General features: G+C 48.6%; 1 protein-coding gene across 7 annotated transcripts in view; it reads right to left on the bottom strand.

Annotated features, from left to right (window-relative positions):
• Positions 1–1,640: 1,640 nt before the first annotated feature.
• The window catches only part of TMEM39B (transmembrane protein 39B), a 29,110-nt gene continuing 10,605 nt past the window's right edge, over positions 1,641–20,145 (bottom strand). For 5 of the 7 annotated variants that reach the window (XM_009203756.4, XM_003891493.2, XM_017959211.2 and 2 more), the window contains 4 exons: positions 12,153–12,489; positions 10,258–10,445; positions 4,339–4,459; positions 1,641–2,076 (listed from right to left, as the gene is read on the bottom strand). In XM_009203756.4, the coding sequence (XP_009202020.1) occupies positions 1,834–2,076; positions 4,339–4,459; positions 10,258–10,445; positions 12,153–12,489 (889 nt within the window). In that variant the 3' untranslated portion in view covers positions 1,641–1,833. Of the gene's footprint in view, positions 2,077–4,338; positions 4,460–10,257; positions 10,446–12,152; positions 12,490–12,675; positions 12,693–12,782; positions 13,170–20,145 lie in introns of those variants that run through there. The other 2 variants (XM_021938830.2, XM_031666564.1) reach the window with 2 other exon arrangements.

The raw sequence follows: 20,145 nt of genomic DNA, 5'->3' as shown, positions 1-20,145 counted from the left end.
ACACACCAGGATGCTCCAATCTGTGTGCTACTGCATGTGCACTATTACATTTGCCTGCTTCTCTAACTGAAACACCCTTTTCCTCTCTTGTCCACCTAGGAAGTGGCTAATACAATTCAGACTATCCCCTCCTCCAAGAAGCCCAGAGAAAATTAAACATTCTCTCCCCTCTGCTCTGCTGTACCTTGTAACTGTTGGGCTCATCCCAGTGTAGTATTACTTGCTTGTTCGTGTCTTGGCATCCTCACCATCTAGCATAATACCCAGTAAGGAGGGTCTCAGTGACTACACGCTGAGAGAATCAAGACATCACCTTCTGCCAGGATAGTAGTGTCATCTTTCAGAGGTTTTTTATTTTTGAGATGGAGTTTCGCTCTTGTTGCCCAGGCTGGATCTTGGCTCTATCTTGGCACTGCATGATTGCAGTGGCACGATCTTGGCTCACTGCAACCTCTGCCTCCAGAGTTTAAGCAATTCTTCTGCCTCAGCCTCCTGAGTAGCTGGGATTATAGGCATGCACCACCCACCATGCCCGGCTAATTTTGTATTTTTAGTAGAGACAGGGTTTCTCCATGTTGGTCAGGCTGGTCTCAAACTGCTGACCTCAGGTGATCCACCTGCCTCAGCCTCCCAAAGTGCTCGGATTACAGGTGTGAGCCATGGTGCCCGGTCTTATTTTTATTCTTTTTTAAGACGGAGTCTTGCTCTGTCACCCAGGCTGGAGTGCAATGGTGCGATCTCAGTTCACTGCAACCTCTGCCTCCAGGTTCCAGCGATTCTCGTGCCTCAGCCTTCCAAGTAGCTGGGACTACAGACATGCGCCACTACGCCTGGCTTTTTTTTTTTTTTTTTTTGAGACTGAGTCTCACTCTGTCGCCCAGGCTGGAGTGCAGTGGCATGATCTTGACTCACTGCAAGCTCTGCCTCCCGGGTTCACACCATTCTCCTGCCTCAGCCTCCTGAGTAGCTGGGACTATAGGCGCCCGCCACCGCGCCCGGCTAATCTTTTTGTATTTTTTAGTAGAGATGGGGTTTCACCGTGGTCTTGATCTCCTGATCTCATGATCCGCCTGCCTTGGCCTCCCAAAGTGCTAGGATTACAGGCGTGAGCCACCGCGCCCGGCTGCGCCGGGCTAATTTTTGTATTTTTAGTAGAGACGTGGTTTTACCGTCTTGGCCAGGCTGGTCTCAGACTCCTGATTTCCAGTGATCCACCCACCTCAGCCTCCCGAAGTGCTGGGATTACAGGCTTGAGCCACTGTGCCAGGCCTTTCAGAGGTTTTATGTCCAGCTTTACCACTTCCTAGCTGTGTGACTATGGGCAAGTCACTATAACTCCCTGAGCTCCAGTTCTTCATCCACTGGAGTGACAGTACTTTATTCCCAGGGTTGTCATAAAAGTTAAATTAAGGCAAGGCCTGAAATACACACAGAGCAGCATCTGGTACACAGTGAGCATTCAGTTCGCAGTAGCTATCACTGCTACCATGGCCTCCAGTGCCTCCTCATCTCCTCTCTCCTGAAGAAGGCAGTACCCACAGAGGCTTCAGAAGCCACATGTGGGGACTTTCTAAACCAGAATCTAACACCTCTGCAATACGTCTCACACACCCGAAGGGAAAGAACCACAGGACACAGGCTTGTTGGGAGTATAAAAATAGGACTTTTTTCCTTATCACATCAATTATCAAAGAAACAGTACGTAACAAAAATACAAAGCTCTGGTGGATTTTTTTGTCTTTTTTTTTCCCCCCTCCCGCTCCTACCCAACAGCCCCTTGCCAGGGAGCCCCTGGCTGAAGCCTGGACGCTGTCCCTGAGGTCACCCCAGAGCTCAGGAGAAACGGTGGTCCAGGTCTCTCTGGGGGCTAGCAGAGTATGAGTAGGCCTTGCCCAATACCAAGCGGTCCCGGAGCAGCTTGAAGAAGGCATAGTAGTTGCTGAAGAGGATGAGGGCCAGCGAGATGGTCTGGTGCCACTTTTCAGAGGACATTAGGGAGTACAGCTGGTAGACAATGACAGCGCCCTCCAGCAGCAGGAGGATGTTAAGGATCCGCAGGGGTTTGCTGAAAAAGAACTGCAACCGGAAGGGGGTGGGCATGGCTAAAAGGTGTGCTCCAGAAACCTTCCTCCTGGATAGGGGTTCTGGGTGGGCCAGTGAAGGGGACAGGCTCTTGGGGCCCCATGCAGACATGGGTGGGGTGGAAGACTTTCTGGGGTTGGATGTGGACTTTGCCACCTCATCTGCCTCTGCTTGTGGTATTCCTCCTGATAGGACTGCTGCTTCCCACGTAAGTCATCTAAGATCCTGTTCAACTTCTACCTCCCCTAGGAAGTCTTTCTTGACAGCTTCTGCTTGCTCTCTCAAACTCTTTTTGTGGTCTAAAGTCAACACCTTTAAAAAAAATTTTTTTTTGACCAGGCGCAGTGGCTCACAGCACTTTGGGAGGCCGAGGCAGGTGGATCACGAGGTCAGGAGATCAAGATCATCCTAACACGGTGAAACCCCGTCTCTATTAAAAATAAAAAAAATTAGCCAGGCGTGGTGGCGGGTGCCTGTAGTACCAGCTACTCGGGAGGCTGAGGCAGGAGAATGGCGTAAACCCAGGAGGCGGAGCTTGCAGTGAGCTGAGATAGAGCCGCCGCACTCCAGCCTGGGCGACAGAGCAAGACTCCGTCTCAAAAAATAAAAAATAAAATCAATCAATTTATCTATCTATCTATCTATCTATCTATCTATCTATCTATCTATCTATCTATCGATAGATTTTTTAAATTTTTTAAATTTTTTTTAAATTTTAATTTTTGAAAATTTTTTCTCCCTCATCCACTGACCCTCAATAACATCAACACCTTTTAATGTCATCTCCTGGCTATTGTTGGGCCTGAACAAATTAGAATCCTATGACACAGGCATGGAAAGTTATTACAGACTCTACAGCCTGAATTACCTACTACTTCATAGGTAGCATCCCTAGCTAGGCTGGAAGCTGCCAAGGGACATGGCAACAGCTCACTCTCAACAGCAAGGTAGAACGCAGGGACTAAAAAAAAATTTCTTATCAGTTCAAAAAAGTGCACAGTGTCTAGGGATTTTGATTCCACAGGGGCCAAGGTACCTAAATCTCAAGAGCTGCTTACAGGACAGGAGAAGTGGCAGGAAATGGGAGGCCAAGAGACCAGGATGTCAGGCTCAGCTCTGCACTTAACAGGCTGCAATACTTTGGGCAAGTCCTTTTCCTCTCTGGGGCTTGGATTTCTCAACTGTGAAATGAACACATCAGCCTAGGTCAGTGATTTCTCACGCTGTGTCCTTTGAGCCCCAGGTTTCAAGGGGATCCTTTAGGAGTTACAGGAGGGGTGAGCAGGAAGTGAAGGGGGTTCTAACTCCTCCAAACACGGCAGCGCCAAGAGGTCCCATATATTGGATTTTGGCCTCTGATTGTGTTTAAGAAAAAGGGGGGGGCGGATTTCATAGTGAAATTAAAAAAAAAAAGAGATCACTATTTTAGATAATTTTGGGCAGCCCTTTCCATAGCTAAGTCATGAGTCATTACCATTACATCTCAAGTTTTGCAACAAGGCAGCCTTTAACAAGTTAAACTCTCTAAGCTGATTTCAGTATCTAAAAACAGAGATAACCCTAGCATATCTTTCACATACAAGGTTCAGGGGAAGGCTGACTAGGAAGGTGCATGGAGAGTGCTTAAGGACATGCCTGGCACACAGTAACAAATAAAGACAGTATTGTCTTTCACTGCCAAGAGCCCCTTCTTTTACTATCATCTTCTCTCCCTCTGTCCAATGTCCTGAAAGATCTACAACCAAATGAGCTGCAGTTATTTACTTATTTTATTTTATTTTTCTGAGAATGAGTCTTGCTTTGTTGCCTGGGCTGGAGTGCTGTGGCGTGATCTTGGCTCACTGCAACCTCCGTCTCCCGAGTTCAAGTGATTCTCCCTCCTTAGCCTCCTGAGTAGCTGGGATTATGGGCGCCCGCCACCATGCCTGGCTAATTTTTGTATTTTTAGTGGAGACGAGGTTTCATCATGTTGACCAGGCTGGTCTGGTCTTGAACTCCTGACCTCAGGTGATCCATCCACTTTGGTCTCCTGAAGTGCTGGGATTACAGGCGTAAGTCACCATGCCCAGCCGAGCTGCAGTTATTAAGTGACAATTTGTACGGCTATCCTTGTGCTACATGTGTGCACTGTCTTCCTTTGGATTGGGGAAATACTGAAAATAGCTTTCTCTTGCAATGACATCACATTCCTGCCCTGCAGGTCCTCCCACCCTCTCCCTCAGGCCCCAACCCTCCTTCCACGGGGAGAAGACTCACGTGGAAGCGGAAGTGGGAGACATCAGAGGGGATAGCCACGTTGTAGTGGCCTACGGCTTTGTAGACGTTCTTGCTGTGCTTCACCAGCACGCCCTGCGGCCACATGCATTCTTCAGTCCACCTGGAGGCACAGCCCAACAGTGCCCCTTATCCCCAGCTCACCCACAAAAGGGGTACGAGAAGAATGGGCAGGAGGGAATCACCAGGCTCTACTCCCATTTCTATCACTTAGACACACTGACTTTCCTTTTCTGGGTTTCAGTTGCCTCCCCTGTAAAATGGGGTAAGAATCATGCAGAATTCACTGTACTGTGAGTTAGAAGGTCTAGGGCTGACACTAATTACTCAGAGATTGTTGAGAAAATCCTTTTTCCTCTCTTGGTTCCTTTGCTTCATCTGGTCTCACCTCTTGCCTCCAAATGGTCCACCACACAGTTGTCTGAGTAGTCTTTGTAAAATACTAAGCTGAGGCCGGGCGCGGTGGCTCAAGCCTGTAATCCCAGCACTTTGGGAGGCCGAGACGGGCGAATCACGAGGTCAGGAGATCGAGCCTATCCTCGCTAACACGGTGAAACCCTATCTCTACTAAAAAAAAAAATACAAAAAAACTAGCCGGGCAAGGTGGTGGGCGCCTGTAATCCCAGCTACTCGGGAGGCTGAGGCAGGAGAATGGCGTGAACCCAGGAGGCGGAGCTTGCAGTGAGCTGAGATCCGGCCACTGCACTCCAGCCTGGGCGACAGAGCAAGACTCCGTCTCAAAAAAAAAAAAAAAAAAAAAAAAAAAAAAAATACTAAGCTGAGCCTAATCACCCTCTGCTTAAAACCCTTTGTGGGTTTTTTTTTTTTTTTTTTTTTTTTTGAGAAGGAGTTTCGATCTCATCATCCAGGCTGGAGTGTAGTGGCACAATCTTGGCTTACTGCAACCTCCGCCTCCCAGGTTCAAGCAATTCTCCTGCCTCAGCCTCAAGAGTGGCTGGGATTACAGGCACCTGCCACCACGCCTGGCTAATTTTTGTATTTTTAGTAGAGACGAGGTTTCACCACATTGGCCAGGCTGGTCTCGAACTCCTGACCTCAGGTGATCTGTCTGCCTCTGTCTCTCAAAGTGCTGGGATTGCAGGCACCAGCCGCAGCTCCTGGCCCTGCTTAAAACCTTTTGAAGGCTTCCTAGTGCCCGTGGAGTCAAGGCCCCAAGGATTTGGCATGGCCTCTGAGGTCTTGTGTGGCTTCCCACAACCCTCACCACACAGCTCATGCTGTTTCTCGTTCCTCCAGCACTCTGTACTGCTTCATGTCTCTCCCTAAGTTGCTCCCTCCAATTGGACTGCCCTTCCCAAAGCCTAATCCTTCTGGTAAGCTCTGCATCATCTTTCAAAACCCAGGTTCCTCCACAAAGCCTTTCTCAAACTCCCCAGAGTTTGGCATCCTTTTTTTTTTTTTTAATTATACTTTAAGTTCTAGGGTACATGTGCACAACATGCAGGTTTGTTACATATGTATACATGTGCCATGTTGGTGTGCTGCACCCATTAACTCATCATTTACATTAGGTATTTCTCTTAATGTTATCCCTCCGCCTTCCCCCGACCCCACGACAGGTCCTGGTGTGTGACGTTCCCCATCCTGTGTCCAAGTGTTCTCACTGTTCAATTCCCACCTATGAGTTTTTTTTAAGACAGAGTCTCACTCTGCCGCCCAGGCTGGAGTGCAGTGGCGCTCAGCTCACTGCAACCTCCACATCCCGGGTTCAAGCGATTCTCCTGCCTTAGAACTATAGGCACCTGCCACCACACCTGGCTAATTTTTCTGTATTTTTTTGTAGAGATGGGGTTTCGTCATGTTGCCCAGGCTGGTCTCAAACCGCTGACCTCAGGTGATCTGCCCGCCTCAGCCTCCCAAAGTGCTAGGATTACAGGCATAAGCCACCGTGCCTGGCCCATCTGGCATCCTTTAACTGTTCCAGCATCTCCTGCTACTAGTCCACATTTCCCAATGCTGGTCATTTATTTCCCTATCTGTATACCTCACTAGGCTGAGAGCCCTTGAGCAGGACAATCTAATCCACCCCTGTGTCCTCAGAGCATGCCGTAAGGCCTGGCACAGAGAGGCCCTAGTGAGCATATGAATGAGATGGTGGGACCAGTGAGCTTTCTTATAATGTCCTGTGAGAGCTCCCAGGAATCCCAAGGGCCTGGACCAGAGGACTGAAGTCATAGCCTGTAAGCAGCCCCCTTCTCAACCCAATGCTCTTGCCTTGTTGATTCACTCATTTAAAAAAATAGTTGGCCAGGCACAGTGAGATTATGCCTGTAATCCCAGCACTTTGGGAGGCCAAGAGTGGGCAGATCACCTGAGGGCAGGAGTTCGAGATCAGCCTGGCCAACATGGTGAAACCCCATCTCTACCAAAAATACAAAAAAAATTAGCGGGGCATGGTGACACAGGCCTCTAATCCCAGCTATTCGGGAAGCTGAGGCAGGAGAATCGCTTGAACCCAGAAGGTGAAGGTTGCAGTGAGCCAAGATCGTGCCACTGCACTCCAGCCTGGGCAACAAGAGCGAAACTGTCTCAAAAAACAAAAAAGAAAAGTTATTGTGTGACTCACAACATGAATGAACCTCACAGACAATATGCTGAATAAAAGAAGTTGGGGCCGGGTGCAGTGGCTCACGCCTATAATCCCAGCTTCACTTTGGGAGGCCAAGGCAGGCGGATCACAAGGTCAGGAGTTTGTGACCAACCTGGCCAGCATGGTGAAACACCGTCTCTACTTAAAACACAAAAAAATCGGGCCGGGCGTGGTGGCTCAGGCCGGTTATCCCAGCACTTCGGGAGGCCAAGACGGGCGGATCATGAGGTCAGGAGATCGAGACCATCCTGGCTAACACAGTGAAGCCCTGTCTCTACTAAAAAATACAAAAACCTAGCTGGGCGAGGTGGCGGGCGCCTGTAGTCCCAGCTACTCAGGAGGCTGAGGCAGGAGAATGGTGTGAACCCGGGAGGCGGAGCTTGCAATGAGCTGAGATCCGGCCACTGCACTCCAACCTGGGCGACAGAGTGAGACTCCATCTCAAAAAAAAAAAAAAAAACACAAAAAATCAGTTGGGCATGGTGGCACATGCCTGTAATCCCAGCTACTTGGGAGGCTGAGGCAGGAGAATTGCTTGAACCCGGGAGGCGGAAATTGCAGTGAGCCAAGATCGTGTCACTGTACTCCAGCCTGGGCGACAGAGTGACACTCCGTCGCCAAAAAAAAAAAAAAAAGAAGTTGGACACAATGATTTCATTTATATTAAGTTCTATGATAGGCAAAACTAACCTCTGGTGAAAGAAAATAGAAAGGTAGTTGTCTTGGGGGAAAGATCACTAGGAAGGGCCATGAGGACATTTTCTGAAGGGCTGGAAATGTTCTGTATCTTGATGAGGGGTCGGTTACATAAGCGTATATACCTTTATCAAAACTCAAAGAATTGCACACTTTTTAAGATTTGTAGGCCATGTGCAGTGGCTCATGCCTGTGATCCCAGCACTCTGGGAAGTCGAGGTGGGTGGATGGCTCGAGCCCAGGAGCTCTAGACCAGCCTGGGCAACATGGCAAAACATCAAACAAAAAAATACAAAAATTAGCTGGACGTGGTGGCATGTGCCTGTAATCCCAGCAACTTGGGAGCTTAAGTGGGAGGATCACCTGAGCCCAGGAGGTTGTGGCTGCAATGAGCTGTGACTGCACCACTGCACTCCAGCTTGGGAGATAGAGTAAGACCTTGTCTCAAAAAAAAGGATTGCACATTTCACTGTATGGAAATTTTACCTTAAAAAGAAAGGCCTAGGCCAAACGTAGTGGCTCATGCCTGTAACCCCAGCACTTTGGGAACTCTGGGAGGCCAGGATGAGTGGATCACCTGAGGTCAGGAGTTTGAGACCAGCTTGGCTAACATGGCGAAACCCTGTCGCTACTAAAAATGTAAAAATTAGGCCGGGCGCGGTGGCTCAAGCCTGTAATCCCAGCACTTTGGGAGGCCGAGACGGGCGGATCACGAGGTCAGGAGATCGAGACCATCCTGGCGAACACGGTGAAACCCCGTCTCTACTAAAAAAAAATACAAAAAACTAGCCGGGCGCGGTGGCGGGCGCTTGTAGTCCCAGCTACTCGGGAAGGCTGAGGCAGGAGAATGGCGTAAACCCGGGAGGCGGAGCTTGCAGTGAGCTGAGAACCGGCCACTGCACTCCAGCCTGGGCTACAGAGGGAGACTCCGTCTCAAAAAAAAAAAAAAAAAAAAATGTAAAAATTAGCCAGGTGTGGAGGTGCATACCTGTAGTCCCAGCTACTCGGGAGGCCGAGGCAGGAGAATCGCTTGAATCCAGAAGGTGGAGATTGCAATGAGCCAAGATTGTGCCACTGCACTCCAGCCTGGGCAACAGAGCATGACTCCATCTCAAAAAAAAAAAAGGCCTGAGGAGGCAACTGAGTGCTAGACAGGCAAGGGCCCTGAGCTTCATGAACTTTCAGTCCTGGAATGACAGGCAAGTAACTAAGCAAACACAGTAGAAAACATTAAATGCAATGATCATGGTATTATGGGCCACTGAAAGGAGGGGCCCCTTATAGGAGAGGGGCACTGAACCCATCTGGATGGTCAGGAAAGTGTTCCTGGAGAAAGCAAGTGCTAAAAGATGAATAGGAGTTAACGAGGATAGAAAGAATGGAAAGACCATCCCAAGCAAAAGACACATCACTTGCAAAAGCCTGGATGCACAAGTGCATAAAGCATATCAGGACCTGAGGAGATTTGCTTTGCTTTACTGAAGAGCAGAGGATGGGTTGGGGCATGGTAAAAGATGGGGCAGAAACGTTTGGCAGGACCCAGCTGGGAAGCCATGCGAAGGACCATGGTGAGCCACGGACAGGTATATCCTCATGTTCAGCTATGTTCTATCTTCCTATTCCTCCCGCCCCTCAGAGCCCAAGGCTGAGCCAAGCCTCCTTTTGGCCCAATCAGCAATGCCCAGTCACTTTTCTGGACCTCCAGGACAGAGCCTGAAAGGGACCCTGACTGACATGCATGGCCAACACCAGGAGGCTTAGCTTCTGTGGCCTTGCTTCCATCTCTGCTCCTTGGTGGGCCTACCTCTGCAAACCTGTCCTAGGGGCCTCCTCTCTGCCAAGCCTTGTCCTGGGCCCAAGACTCAGATGTGCTTCAGAGGTGATCCTGGCCTTGAGGAGCTTCCAGTCTAATGGGGGAATACAGGCAGGAAAATTAGTATGACCTGGGGTGAAAAGTACTTTGAAAAAGGGTCCCTGAGCAGTGTGATTTCTGCCTCTGCTCTGGGTGCAGTGCCTTCTTGCAGCTAGGTCTCTTTTGCCTACCTCATCCTTCCCTGGCCAGGGTTCAGCATCAACTAGCACAGCACCACATCCTGGCACCAGGCTGATGATTCTAAAGCACACCTTGGGATGGGTCCCTCCACTGCTAAAAATCCTCTATCCCCTGCTAGGCCTAAGTCAAAGTCCAAGCTCTTTTGCCTGGCCATCCACAGGCCTGGTATGGATTGGGTGGAAGTAAACGTCTGCTGAAAGAGTAGGTGACAAAATGACCCCGTGGATGAGTGAGCAGGTAAGAGAAGAGTGAAGCATGAGCAAGTAAGGCAATGAGTGAATAAACAGTCAGCAAAGAGAAAGTCAACAAGTCCAAGAATTACCATCGGTCCCCTCCCATCTTCAGTATACTGCAAGTTACCCAAGGACAGGGAACATGTGTGTCAGGCCCCACCATACCCCACCCTGGACGCTTGGCCTAATATACAAGATACGCTCAATAACTATTTGCTAACTGAATACGTTAATCAGCAGGTGGACAAGTGACTCCAGATGCTGACCAGAAGGGCTGGGATTGGGCCAAGCAGGGTAGGGTGACTCACGGGTGCTGCAGCACGTTGGAGCACAGTGCTGGGTCCACCTTCTGCCAACAGCCCAGATGGGCGGCAGCCTTGTGCAGCAGGTCACAGTAGCTGGCAGGCAGCAGGTGCTGCATGAGGATCACAGAGGTGCTGATGGACACCAGCAGGAAGAGTTCACAGGACCAGCGCTTGTCATAATAATGTGTGTTCTGGGGGTAGCAGAAGGTGGGTGAGGCCTGGGATCCCCATAATGGCCTCATTCCCTTTCCCTCCCTGATTCTACCTGACTGAGAGGTTAGGACAGTCCTGGGGAGACCTCAGAATAGCCCGAAACCAAGAATCAAACACCCAACAAAGAAGGCTTAGGCCCTGTGCCCACTAGTTGGTTTTCTACAAGGAAATTTGCTCCTACTGCCCACCACTCTGAGCCAGAGAACAGGCTCTGGGGTCCAAGAGATCTGAATTCAAATCTTGGCTCTTTCGCTTATTTACTATGTGACATTGGGCAACTCATTTACCTTCTCTGTGCTTTAGTTTCCTCATTTGTCAAATGAGGATAGAGCAACTACTAGGCCCAGTGCAGTGGCTCACATCTATAATCCCAGCACTTTGGGAGGCCTGAGGTGGGTGGGATCACCTGAGGTCAGGAGTTCAAGACCAGCCTGGCCAACATGGTGAAACCCCGTCTCTACTAAAAATACAGAAATTAGTTGGGTGTGGTGGTACACGCCTATAATCCCAGCTACTTGGGAGGCTGAGGCAGGAGAATTGCTTGAACCTGGGAAGTGGAGGGTGCAGTGAGCCAAGATCACACCACTCCACTCCAGCCTGGGCGACAGAGCGAGACTCCGTCTAAAAAAAAAAAAAAGACATTAAGTTCTCTCAAGCCCACTGCAGTTTGCAGCTAAGGAGGTACCTTCCCAGGAGACCATATAAGCAATAAAAGACAGCACAGGCTTTTGGGGTCACTCAAATCTGGATGAACACTGGCTTCCTTACTAAATGATAAAGCCAGACATTGTGACATGTCTGTGTCACAACAATTGCTGAAATACAAACTCACTAGTCTTTGTAATCAAGTATTATGAATAACAATGCCATGTCTCCCTCATTGGCTGGGTGACGTTGGACAGGTCACTTCCCTTCAGTGAATCTAGTTATCTGCAATCTAAAATGGACACAGGCTGGGGTGTGGTGGCTCATGCCTGTAATCCCAACACTTTGGGAGGCCAAGGTGGGTGGATCACTTGGGGCCAGGAGTTTGAGACCAGACTGGCCAAAATGGTGAAACCCCATCTCTACTAAAAATACAAAAATCAGTTGGGCATGGTGGCACATGTCTATAATCCCAGCTACTTGGGAGGCTGATGCAGGAGAATTGCTTGAACCCGGGAGGCGGAGGTTGCAGTTAGCCGAGATCGTGCCACTGTACTCACCTGACTGACACAAGGAGACTCTGTCTCAAAAAAATAAAATAAAATAAAAAATAAGAAAAGTAAAATAAAATGGACACAGGCCGGATGTAGTGGCTCATGCCTGTAATCCCAACACGTTGGGAAGCTGAGGCAGGAGGACCACTTAAGACCAGGAATTCTGAGATCAGCTTGGGCAGCATAGTGAGACTCCATCTCTATAAAAAATTTAAAAATTAGCTGGGCATGGTGGCTTATGCCTGTAGTCCCAGCTACTCAAGAGGCTGAAACAGGAGGATCACTTGAGACCAGAAGGTTGAGGCTTCAGTGACCCATGGTTGTGCCACTGCACTCCAGGCAGTAGTCGCTCCAGTCCTCCAGAGGAGAACAGATGGGAAATCACATCAAAAACAGCAGAGTTAGGCCAGCAGGAGAAATCACATAGGCAGGCAGCAGGGAAAGGTCCCAGCTAGGCCCTTTCCCTCCCTGGTTTGAGCTACGCACCTTCACGAACCAGACAGGCACAAAGGCCACATAGTAGGCACTCAGCATGGAGCTGACAAGCACTTCCTTCATGCGCCAGTTGAAGTCCATCTTGAGGAACTCCACCTCACTGCGGATGAGGCTGGGCGACAGGCAGCAGGCATGGGTGGGCATGGCGTCTGGGCCATACAGCTGTCTCGTGTGCTGCTTCCATGTCTCCCGCAGTGTCAGGAGGTAGTCCCGGCTCTTCGCCAGGCCGCTGACCGCCTCCCGGGGCCCCATGGAGGCCATGTGGTTGAAGAGGCTTGTCTTGCGGAGGTCGCAATTCAGCTGCAGGAACGGAATGTACATCCCAAACCTGCTGGGGAAGACAGTGGTGAGGGAAGGCCTGTCCATGGGCCAGGATCCCAATTCCCAGCCACTGAGGGGATCTTCTTTCCTCCATGGGCCTCAGCTCTCCTGGCTGCCCAGAGGGGAGAATTTACCAGACCTTCCATCCATCCACCCTCCCATACAAGGGCCAGTCATTTAGCACACGTATTACCACTTGGTACGTGCCAAGCACTGGGGGTACAGCAGAAATGCTGACACTGGGGATACAGTAGGAAGCAAGAAGCAAGTCCCTGCACTCGCAGCCTAGGGATGACTCACAACAGCAACAGCCCACATTCGCTGGGCACAGCCTATGTTCCAGGCACTGTACCGAATGCTTTCAGGCAAACTCTTTTCTCATAATACTATGCATTAGGTACTATTACTTTGTCCCCTTTTCAGCTGAGGAAGTTGTGGCTCTGAAAGGGGAAGTAAATTCCCAAAGCTTACACAATTAGTAAGGAAGTGATAGGGCAGGTGGGGGTGGGGCTCAAAATCAGAACTGTTTGGTACCAAAGATCAAGGCACGTACTCAACAAATCATTATGAGTGATTAGTTAAAAGTGTACAAAGAGGACAAACACAGTAGCTCACGTCTATAATCCCAGCACTTTGGGAGGCCGAGGTGGGAAGATCACATGAGCCCAGGAGTTCAAGACCAGCCTGGAAAACATAGTGAGACCCCATCTCTACAAAACAAATTTAAAAATTAGGCGGGTGGCCGGGCATGGTGGTTCACACCTGTAATCCCAGAACTTTGGGAGGTCGAGGCAGGCAGATCACAAGGTCAGGAGATTGAGACCCTCCTGGCTAACACGGTGAAACCCTGTCTCTACTAAAAATACAAAAAATTAGCTGGGCATTGTGGTGAGCGCCTGTAGTCTCAGCTACTCGGGAGGCTGAGGCAGGAGAATGGCATGAACCCGGGAGGTGGAGGTTGCAGTGAGCCGAGATCGCACCACGGTACTCTAGCCTGGGTGACAGAGTGAGACTCTTGTCTCCAAAAAAAAAAAAAAAAAAAAAAAAAAAAAAAATTAGGAGGGTATGGGCCGGGTGCAGTGGCTCGTGCCTGTAATCCCAGCACTGTGGGAGGCGAGGCAGGTGGATCGAGGTCAGGAGATCAAGACCATCCTGGCCCAACACAGTGAAACCACAATCTGTCTCTACTAAAAATACAACAAATTAGCGGGTGTGGTGGCCCCGGGTGCCTGTGGTCCCAGCTACTTGGGAGTCTGAGGCAGAAGAATGCGTGAACCGGGAGGTGGGCTGCAGTAAGCGAGATCACACCACTGCACTCCAGCCTGGCTGACAGAGTGAGACTCCATCTCAAAACAAGAAACAAAACAGCGAGTAGCGGTGGTTCCGCCTGTAATCCTAGCACTTTAGAGGCCCAGGTGGAAGCCGGATCACAAGATCAGGAGAGATCCGAGCCATCCTGGCTAACCTGGGGTGAAACCCTGTCTCTACTAAAATACAAAAAATTAGCCGGCGTGGTAGGCTGAGCCTATAGTCCAGCTACTTGGGAGGCTGAGGCAGGAGAATGGCGTGAACCCGGGAGGCAGAGCTTGCAGTGAGCCGAGATCGGGCCACTGCACCCCAGCCTGGGCGACCGAGCAAGACTCCGTCTCAAAAAAAAAAAACAAAAACCAAACAAAAAACAAAAACAAAAAATTAGGCATGTATGGTGGTACACGCCTGTAGTCCCAGCTACTCAGGCTGAGGTGGGAGTATCACCTCAGCCTAGGAGGTTCAGGCTGCAGTGACCAGTGGTTGTGCCACTGCACTCCAGCCTGGGGGGCAGAGTAAAACTTTGTCTCAAAAAAAAAAAAAAAAAAAAAAAAAAACAAAACCACACACAAAAAACCTGCACACACAAGAGAGGTATAAGTAATGAGTTGTTATTTAGTTTGCAGAGAAGCACAGTTCAGGAACAAATATTTATGTGTCTATTACGTACCAGGCACTGAAATGGGCCCTTAAACAGAACAAATCCTTCCCCCTGAGCAGCACCCTGAGAGCAGGGCTCAAGCTAATTAGTCAAGGAGTTTTTGTGCGTGGCTGCTATTGTATGAGGAGAAAACTAGATGGGCCCATAGTCTAGAAGAGTAATTCAAAAAGTGGGTAAGTGCCATGCCCATCATAGTAGGGCCTTTTATAAACATTCTCTTTTTCAGCTTGCGACCTCTCAATTTCCCCAGGTCCTCAGACTTACACATCCCCACAAGAGTTCCTGGGCTGCCCCAACGAGTTAGGGCTGATCACAATGCTACGTGTCTTGTTTTTTTTTTTTTTTTTTTTGAGACAGAGTCTCACTCTGTTGCCCAGGCTGGAGTGGTGCAGTGGTGTGATCTTGGCGCACTGCAACCTCCGCCTCCTGGGTTCAAGCGATTCTCCCACCTCAGTCTCCTGAGCAGCTGGGATTACAGCCACCCGCCATCATGCCCGGCTAATTTCTGTATTTTTGTAGAGATGGGGTTTCACCATGTTGGCCATACTGGTCTTGAACTCCTGACCTCCACCTGCCTCTGCCTCCCAAAGTGCTGGGATTACAGGCGTGAGCCACCGCATTTGGCTGACAATGTTACATTTCAGGAGGCAGAGGTTGCAGTAAGCCAAGATCACACCACTGCACTCCAGCCTGGACAAGAGTGAGACCCCGTCTAAAAGAAAAGAAAAATTTCCTTTTACTTTTTTCTGGGGGTCCCAAGAAGAAATATCTGAGTGTCCCTGGCAAGTCATTTAGCCTCCCTGGGTTTCTGTTTTCCAATCTATAAAATACGGATGCTACCATTTTTTCTGTGGTAAGGCTAAATAAAATAACTTAGAGAATTGTGGTCAATTCTACTGTACAGTCCAGAATATAAAACCAGAACTATGGTCAAGAGCATAACCTTTAGAGTCAAATAGGCCTGCATCAAAATCCCAGCTCTGGGCTGGGTATGGTAGTTCAAACCTGTAATCCCAGCACTTTGGGAGGCAGAGGTAGAGAAACTGCTTGAGCCAGGAGATCAAGACCAGCCTGGGCAAGATGGTGAAACCCTTGTCTCTACAAAAAATACAAAAAGTAGCTGGACTGTATGCCTATAGTCCCAGCTATTTGGGAGGTGGAGGTGGGAAGATCACCTGATCCTAGCAGGGTTTAAGGCTGCAATGAGCTGAGATCATACCACTGCACTCCAGCCTGGGTGACAGAATGAGACCCTGCCTTAAAAAAAAAAAAAAAATAAATTCCAGCTCTGCCACTTGACTAGCTCTGTGATTTACGGCCAGTTATTTAACCTCTATGAGCCTCAGTTTCCTTAAAACTTGCCCTAAATTACATAGCTTATATTGATCCCACTCTCAGCAAGGTATCACACTAGTGTTCTCATAAATACTGTCTTTTAGTTCTACAACAACCCCTAGCATAGTTTCCAGCCCAGAATAGATGATTAATAGAATTATGACTAGAAAAGGAAGAGGCCAGTGATTCTATGGGGACAGGAAAAAAGACTAAAATGGGATTCCCGAAATACTCTTCAGGATATCTTGTGGTAATGAGGGGGTGGGGGCACCTTTGTGAACATACAAGGGTCTCCACCTAAACTTAAAGAATCTCACTGGCTTTGTCTCTAAGAAGGACTGCAGATAGATCCTATGATAAATTATTTGGTGACAGACTGCTCTGACAGGTTAGAAGTTAGAAGCAGCTTCATATGCACGATAGCAGATTCCCTCCCATCTCCTCCACCCTACATGAGAGTCTATCGCAGTAGAAAATAAATGTGTTATCAGCAAAAAAATAAAATGGGAGTGAAGGTCATCAGTGCACAAATGATTCTGACAAACTTAGAAAGCAGATGGAAACATGCCAACAGACGAAGCAGCAGCCATCGTCTAGAGCATTGCTTTCCAACAGAAAGATGAGTCACATAATTTTTTCTTTTTTTTTTTTGAGACGGAGTCTGGCTCTGTTGCCCAGGCTGGAGTGCAGAGGCGTGATCTCAGCTCACCGCAAGCTCCACCTCCTGGGTTCACGCCATTCTCCTGCCTCAGCCTCCTGAGTAGCTGGGACTACAGGTGCCCGCCACCAGAGTCACAGAATTTAGCCACATTAAAAAAGAGATGGGCCGGGCCCAGTGGCTTTTGCCTGTAATCCCAGCACTTTGGGAGGTCGATGCGAGCGAATCATGAGGTCAGGAGATCGAGACGATCCTGGCTAACATGGTGAAACCCCGTCTATACTAAAAATTAAAAAAACAGCCAGACCGTAGTGGCGGGCGCCTGTAGTCCTAGCTACTCTGGAGGCTGAGGCAGGAGAACAGCGTGAACCCGGGAGGCGGAGCTTGTAGTGAGCGGAGATCGCACCACTGCACTCCAGCCTGGGTAACAGACTTCATCCCCCCCACCAAAATAACAATAAAAGAGATGAAATTATTATTATTATATATTTTTTTGAGACAGAGTTTCACTCTTGTTGCCCAGGCTGGAGTGCAGTGGCATGATCTCAGCTCACTGCAGCCTTCCCCTCCCAGGTTCAAGCGATCCTCCTGCCTCAGCCTCCCGAGTAGCTGGGATTACAAGCATGCACCACCACGCCGGCTAATTTTGTGTTTTTAGTAGAGATGGGGTTTCACCATGTTGGTCAGGCTGGTCTCAAACTCCTGACCTCAGGTGGTCCGCCTGCTTTGGCTTCCCAAAGTCCTGGCATCACAGGCGTGAGCCACCACACCTGGCCTTTTTTTTTTTTTGAGATGGGGTCTCAATCCTCTGACCTCTCAAGTAGCTGGTACTTCAGGTGTGTGCCACCATGCCCAACTAATTTTTATATTTTTTGTAGAGACAGGGTTCTTCCATGTTGCCCAGGCTGGTCTCAAGCTCCTGGGCCCAAGCAATCTACCCTGCCTTGGCCTCCCAAAGTGTTGGGATTACAGGTGTGAGCCACTGTGCCCAGTCTTAGTTTCTTTCTTTCTTTCTTTCTTTTTGAGACAGGGTCTGGCTCTGTTTCCCAGGCTAGAGTGCAGTGGTGCAATCTCAGTTCATTGTGACCTCCACCTCCCGGGCTCAAGCCATCCTCCCACCCCAGCCTCCCAAGTAGCTGGGACTACAGGTGCAGGCTACCATGCCCAGCTAATTTTTGTATTTTTGGTAGAGATGGCATTTTGTCAAGTTGCCCAGGCTGGTATCAAACTCCTGAGCTCAAGCAATCCACCTGCCTCAGTCTCTCAAAGTGCTGGGATTACAGGCATGGGCCACCATGCCCAGCCTACTTTCTTGTGTGTGTGTGTGTACTGAGTGTTCAGAATCAGTGTGTATTTCACACTTAGAGCACACCTCAACTCATTCTAGCCTATTTCACGTATTCAATAACCACAGGGGGCTAGGAACTATCAACTGGGCGGCACAGGTCTAGAATATGCCATGAGCAAACTGGACTGGAGGTGGGAGCTTATCTACCCAGAGTGACCCAAGAGAGACTCTGGCTTGAAGTGGGCACATATGATAGAAGATGAAGTGAGGAGCAGGGCTGAATAAATAGGATTAAACAATGACCCATGTTTACTTATAAGAGTCAGTCCCTTTATTCCCCTACTCACCTCATACAACACACCCTGAAGGAATCTTTTCTAAAAGAAATTAGTGGAACTGGCGAGCGTGATTGGCTCAAGCCTGTAATCCCAGCACTTTGGGAGGCGGAGGCCAGGCGGATCAAGGTCAGCCGGATGGGAGACCATCCTGGCTAGCTGGTGAAACCCGTCTCTACTAAAATACAAGCAGCAGGCTGGCTGGCGCCATGATCCCAGCTACTCGAGGAGGCTGAGGCAGAAGAATGGCGTGAACCAGGCGGAGCTTGCAGTGAGCTGAGATCCGGCCACTGCATTCCAGCCTGGGCGACAGAGTGAGACTCCGTCTCAAAAAGAAATTGAGTGAACTGAGAATTGAGGTCTCTAATGGGGATATCTTAGAGTAAAACCCCTATCACTCCCTTTCTGGCCTACGGAGGCTCAAAGCCTAACAACTGGCATTTCACTCACTCATCCTCAAAGCAAAGCCTGCCAGTCAGTGTGCCCTGCCCATGTACTTAGAGCCTCCAGTCAAAGCTCCCATCCCTTTAAATGACAAAAAGAAAATGCAATCCTGCGACTCAGTCCTTCATTTTTACATATAAAGAGACAAGCAAAGAAGTCAACTATACTTGGAAAACAAGCAGCATGAAACAGAAAAATTGATCCTAGTGAAAAGACAAAATTGAGGAAAGTAAGAGATTTTTAAAACAAGAATAGTATGCTATGAGAAAAGAACAATCAGCAAATGTAGAGGCCTTAGAGACGAAAAATACGACTGCTGAAAAAATATCTAAAAAAGCTAGAAGACAAAGTTGAGGAAATCTCTCTGAAGGCCATGCACATACAGAGAAAGAGAGATTATTAGAGAAATACAGAAGAAAAAGATGACCAATCTATGAGGTCTACCATCTGATGAACAGAAATCCAGAAAGAGTAGAAAAAATTGAGAGGAAGTTATTATCAAAGAAATAACAGAGGAAAATTTCCCCAAGCTAAAGAAGTACTCAAATCTCCAGGTTAAAAAAGTCCTTAGAGTCCTGATAGAATGAATGACAAAAGTCCCACAACAGACACATCCTTTGAAATTTCAAGTAATCAAAAGATAAACAGAATATTCCTCAATGCTTTCAGAAAGGAAAATACAAGTCATCTACAAAAGAATTGGAATCAAACTCAAACTGGCATCAGACTTCTCACTAGCAACACTGGATACTAGAGACAATGGAATAATAACTGCAAAAGTTCTGAGAATGTGAATTTGAACTTAGAAATCTACATAGAGACCGGGCACGATGGCTCACACCTGTAATCCCAGCACTTCGGGAGGCCACAGTGGACAGGTCACAAGGTCAGGAGTCTGAGACCAGCCTGACCAACATGATAAAACTCCGTCTCTACTAAAAATACAAAAATTAGCCGGGCATGGTGGCGTGCCTGTAATCCCAGTTATTCAAGAGGCTGAGGCAGGAGAATCGCTTGAACCCCCCAGGAGGCGGAGGTTGCAGTGAGCTGAGATCGTGCCATTGCACTCCAGCCTGGGCGACAGACTGTTTCAAAAATAAGAAAAGAAAAAAAAGAAATCTACATTCAGCCAAACCATCAATCAAGTATGAGGGCAGAATAAAGACTTTTAGACATGCAAGGACTCAGAACATATACACCTCCAATGTACCCATTGCTAAGGAAATTACCTGATAATTTATTCCAGCAAAATAAGAAAACCAAGAAAGAGGAAGACATGGGATTCAGGAAGCAGGGGGTCCAACCCAGGAGGGCAGTGAAGGGAAGTCCCAGGCTGAGAGCTGTACAGCAGACCTAAAGAGCAAACACTCCAGACTGCAGCAGGAGGAGGAAGGGCTCCAGAAGGGATGCCTTTGTGGTGGAAGTAGGGAGGAGGAAATGGACTCCAGGCAACAGGCAGTATGACTGAGAGGCTGGATAAACTTGAGGATATGATGAAGGCTCATCATTCTTTTGTCGATAAGAAAAAAGAAAGGCAATTAGAAAGTCCAAGAAAAATAAAAAGCCATATAAGAAAGTTATAATGTAAATATGAAGCAAACTAAAATGTGCTATGATTTTAAGTAATTGATGGT

This window comes from Papio anubis, chromosome 1 (assembly GCF_008728515.1).
Source record: "Papio anubis isolate 15944 chromosome 1, Panubis1.0, whole genome shotgun sequence".
NCBI lineage: Eukaryota > Metazoa > Chordata > Mammalia > Primates > Cercopithecidae > Papio > Papio anubis.
The sequence above is the reverse complement of the archived record's forward strand: the minus strand, read 5'-3'. Positions and strand labels throughout refer to the sequence as shown.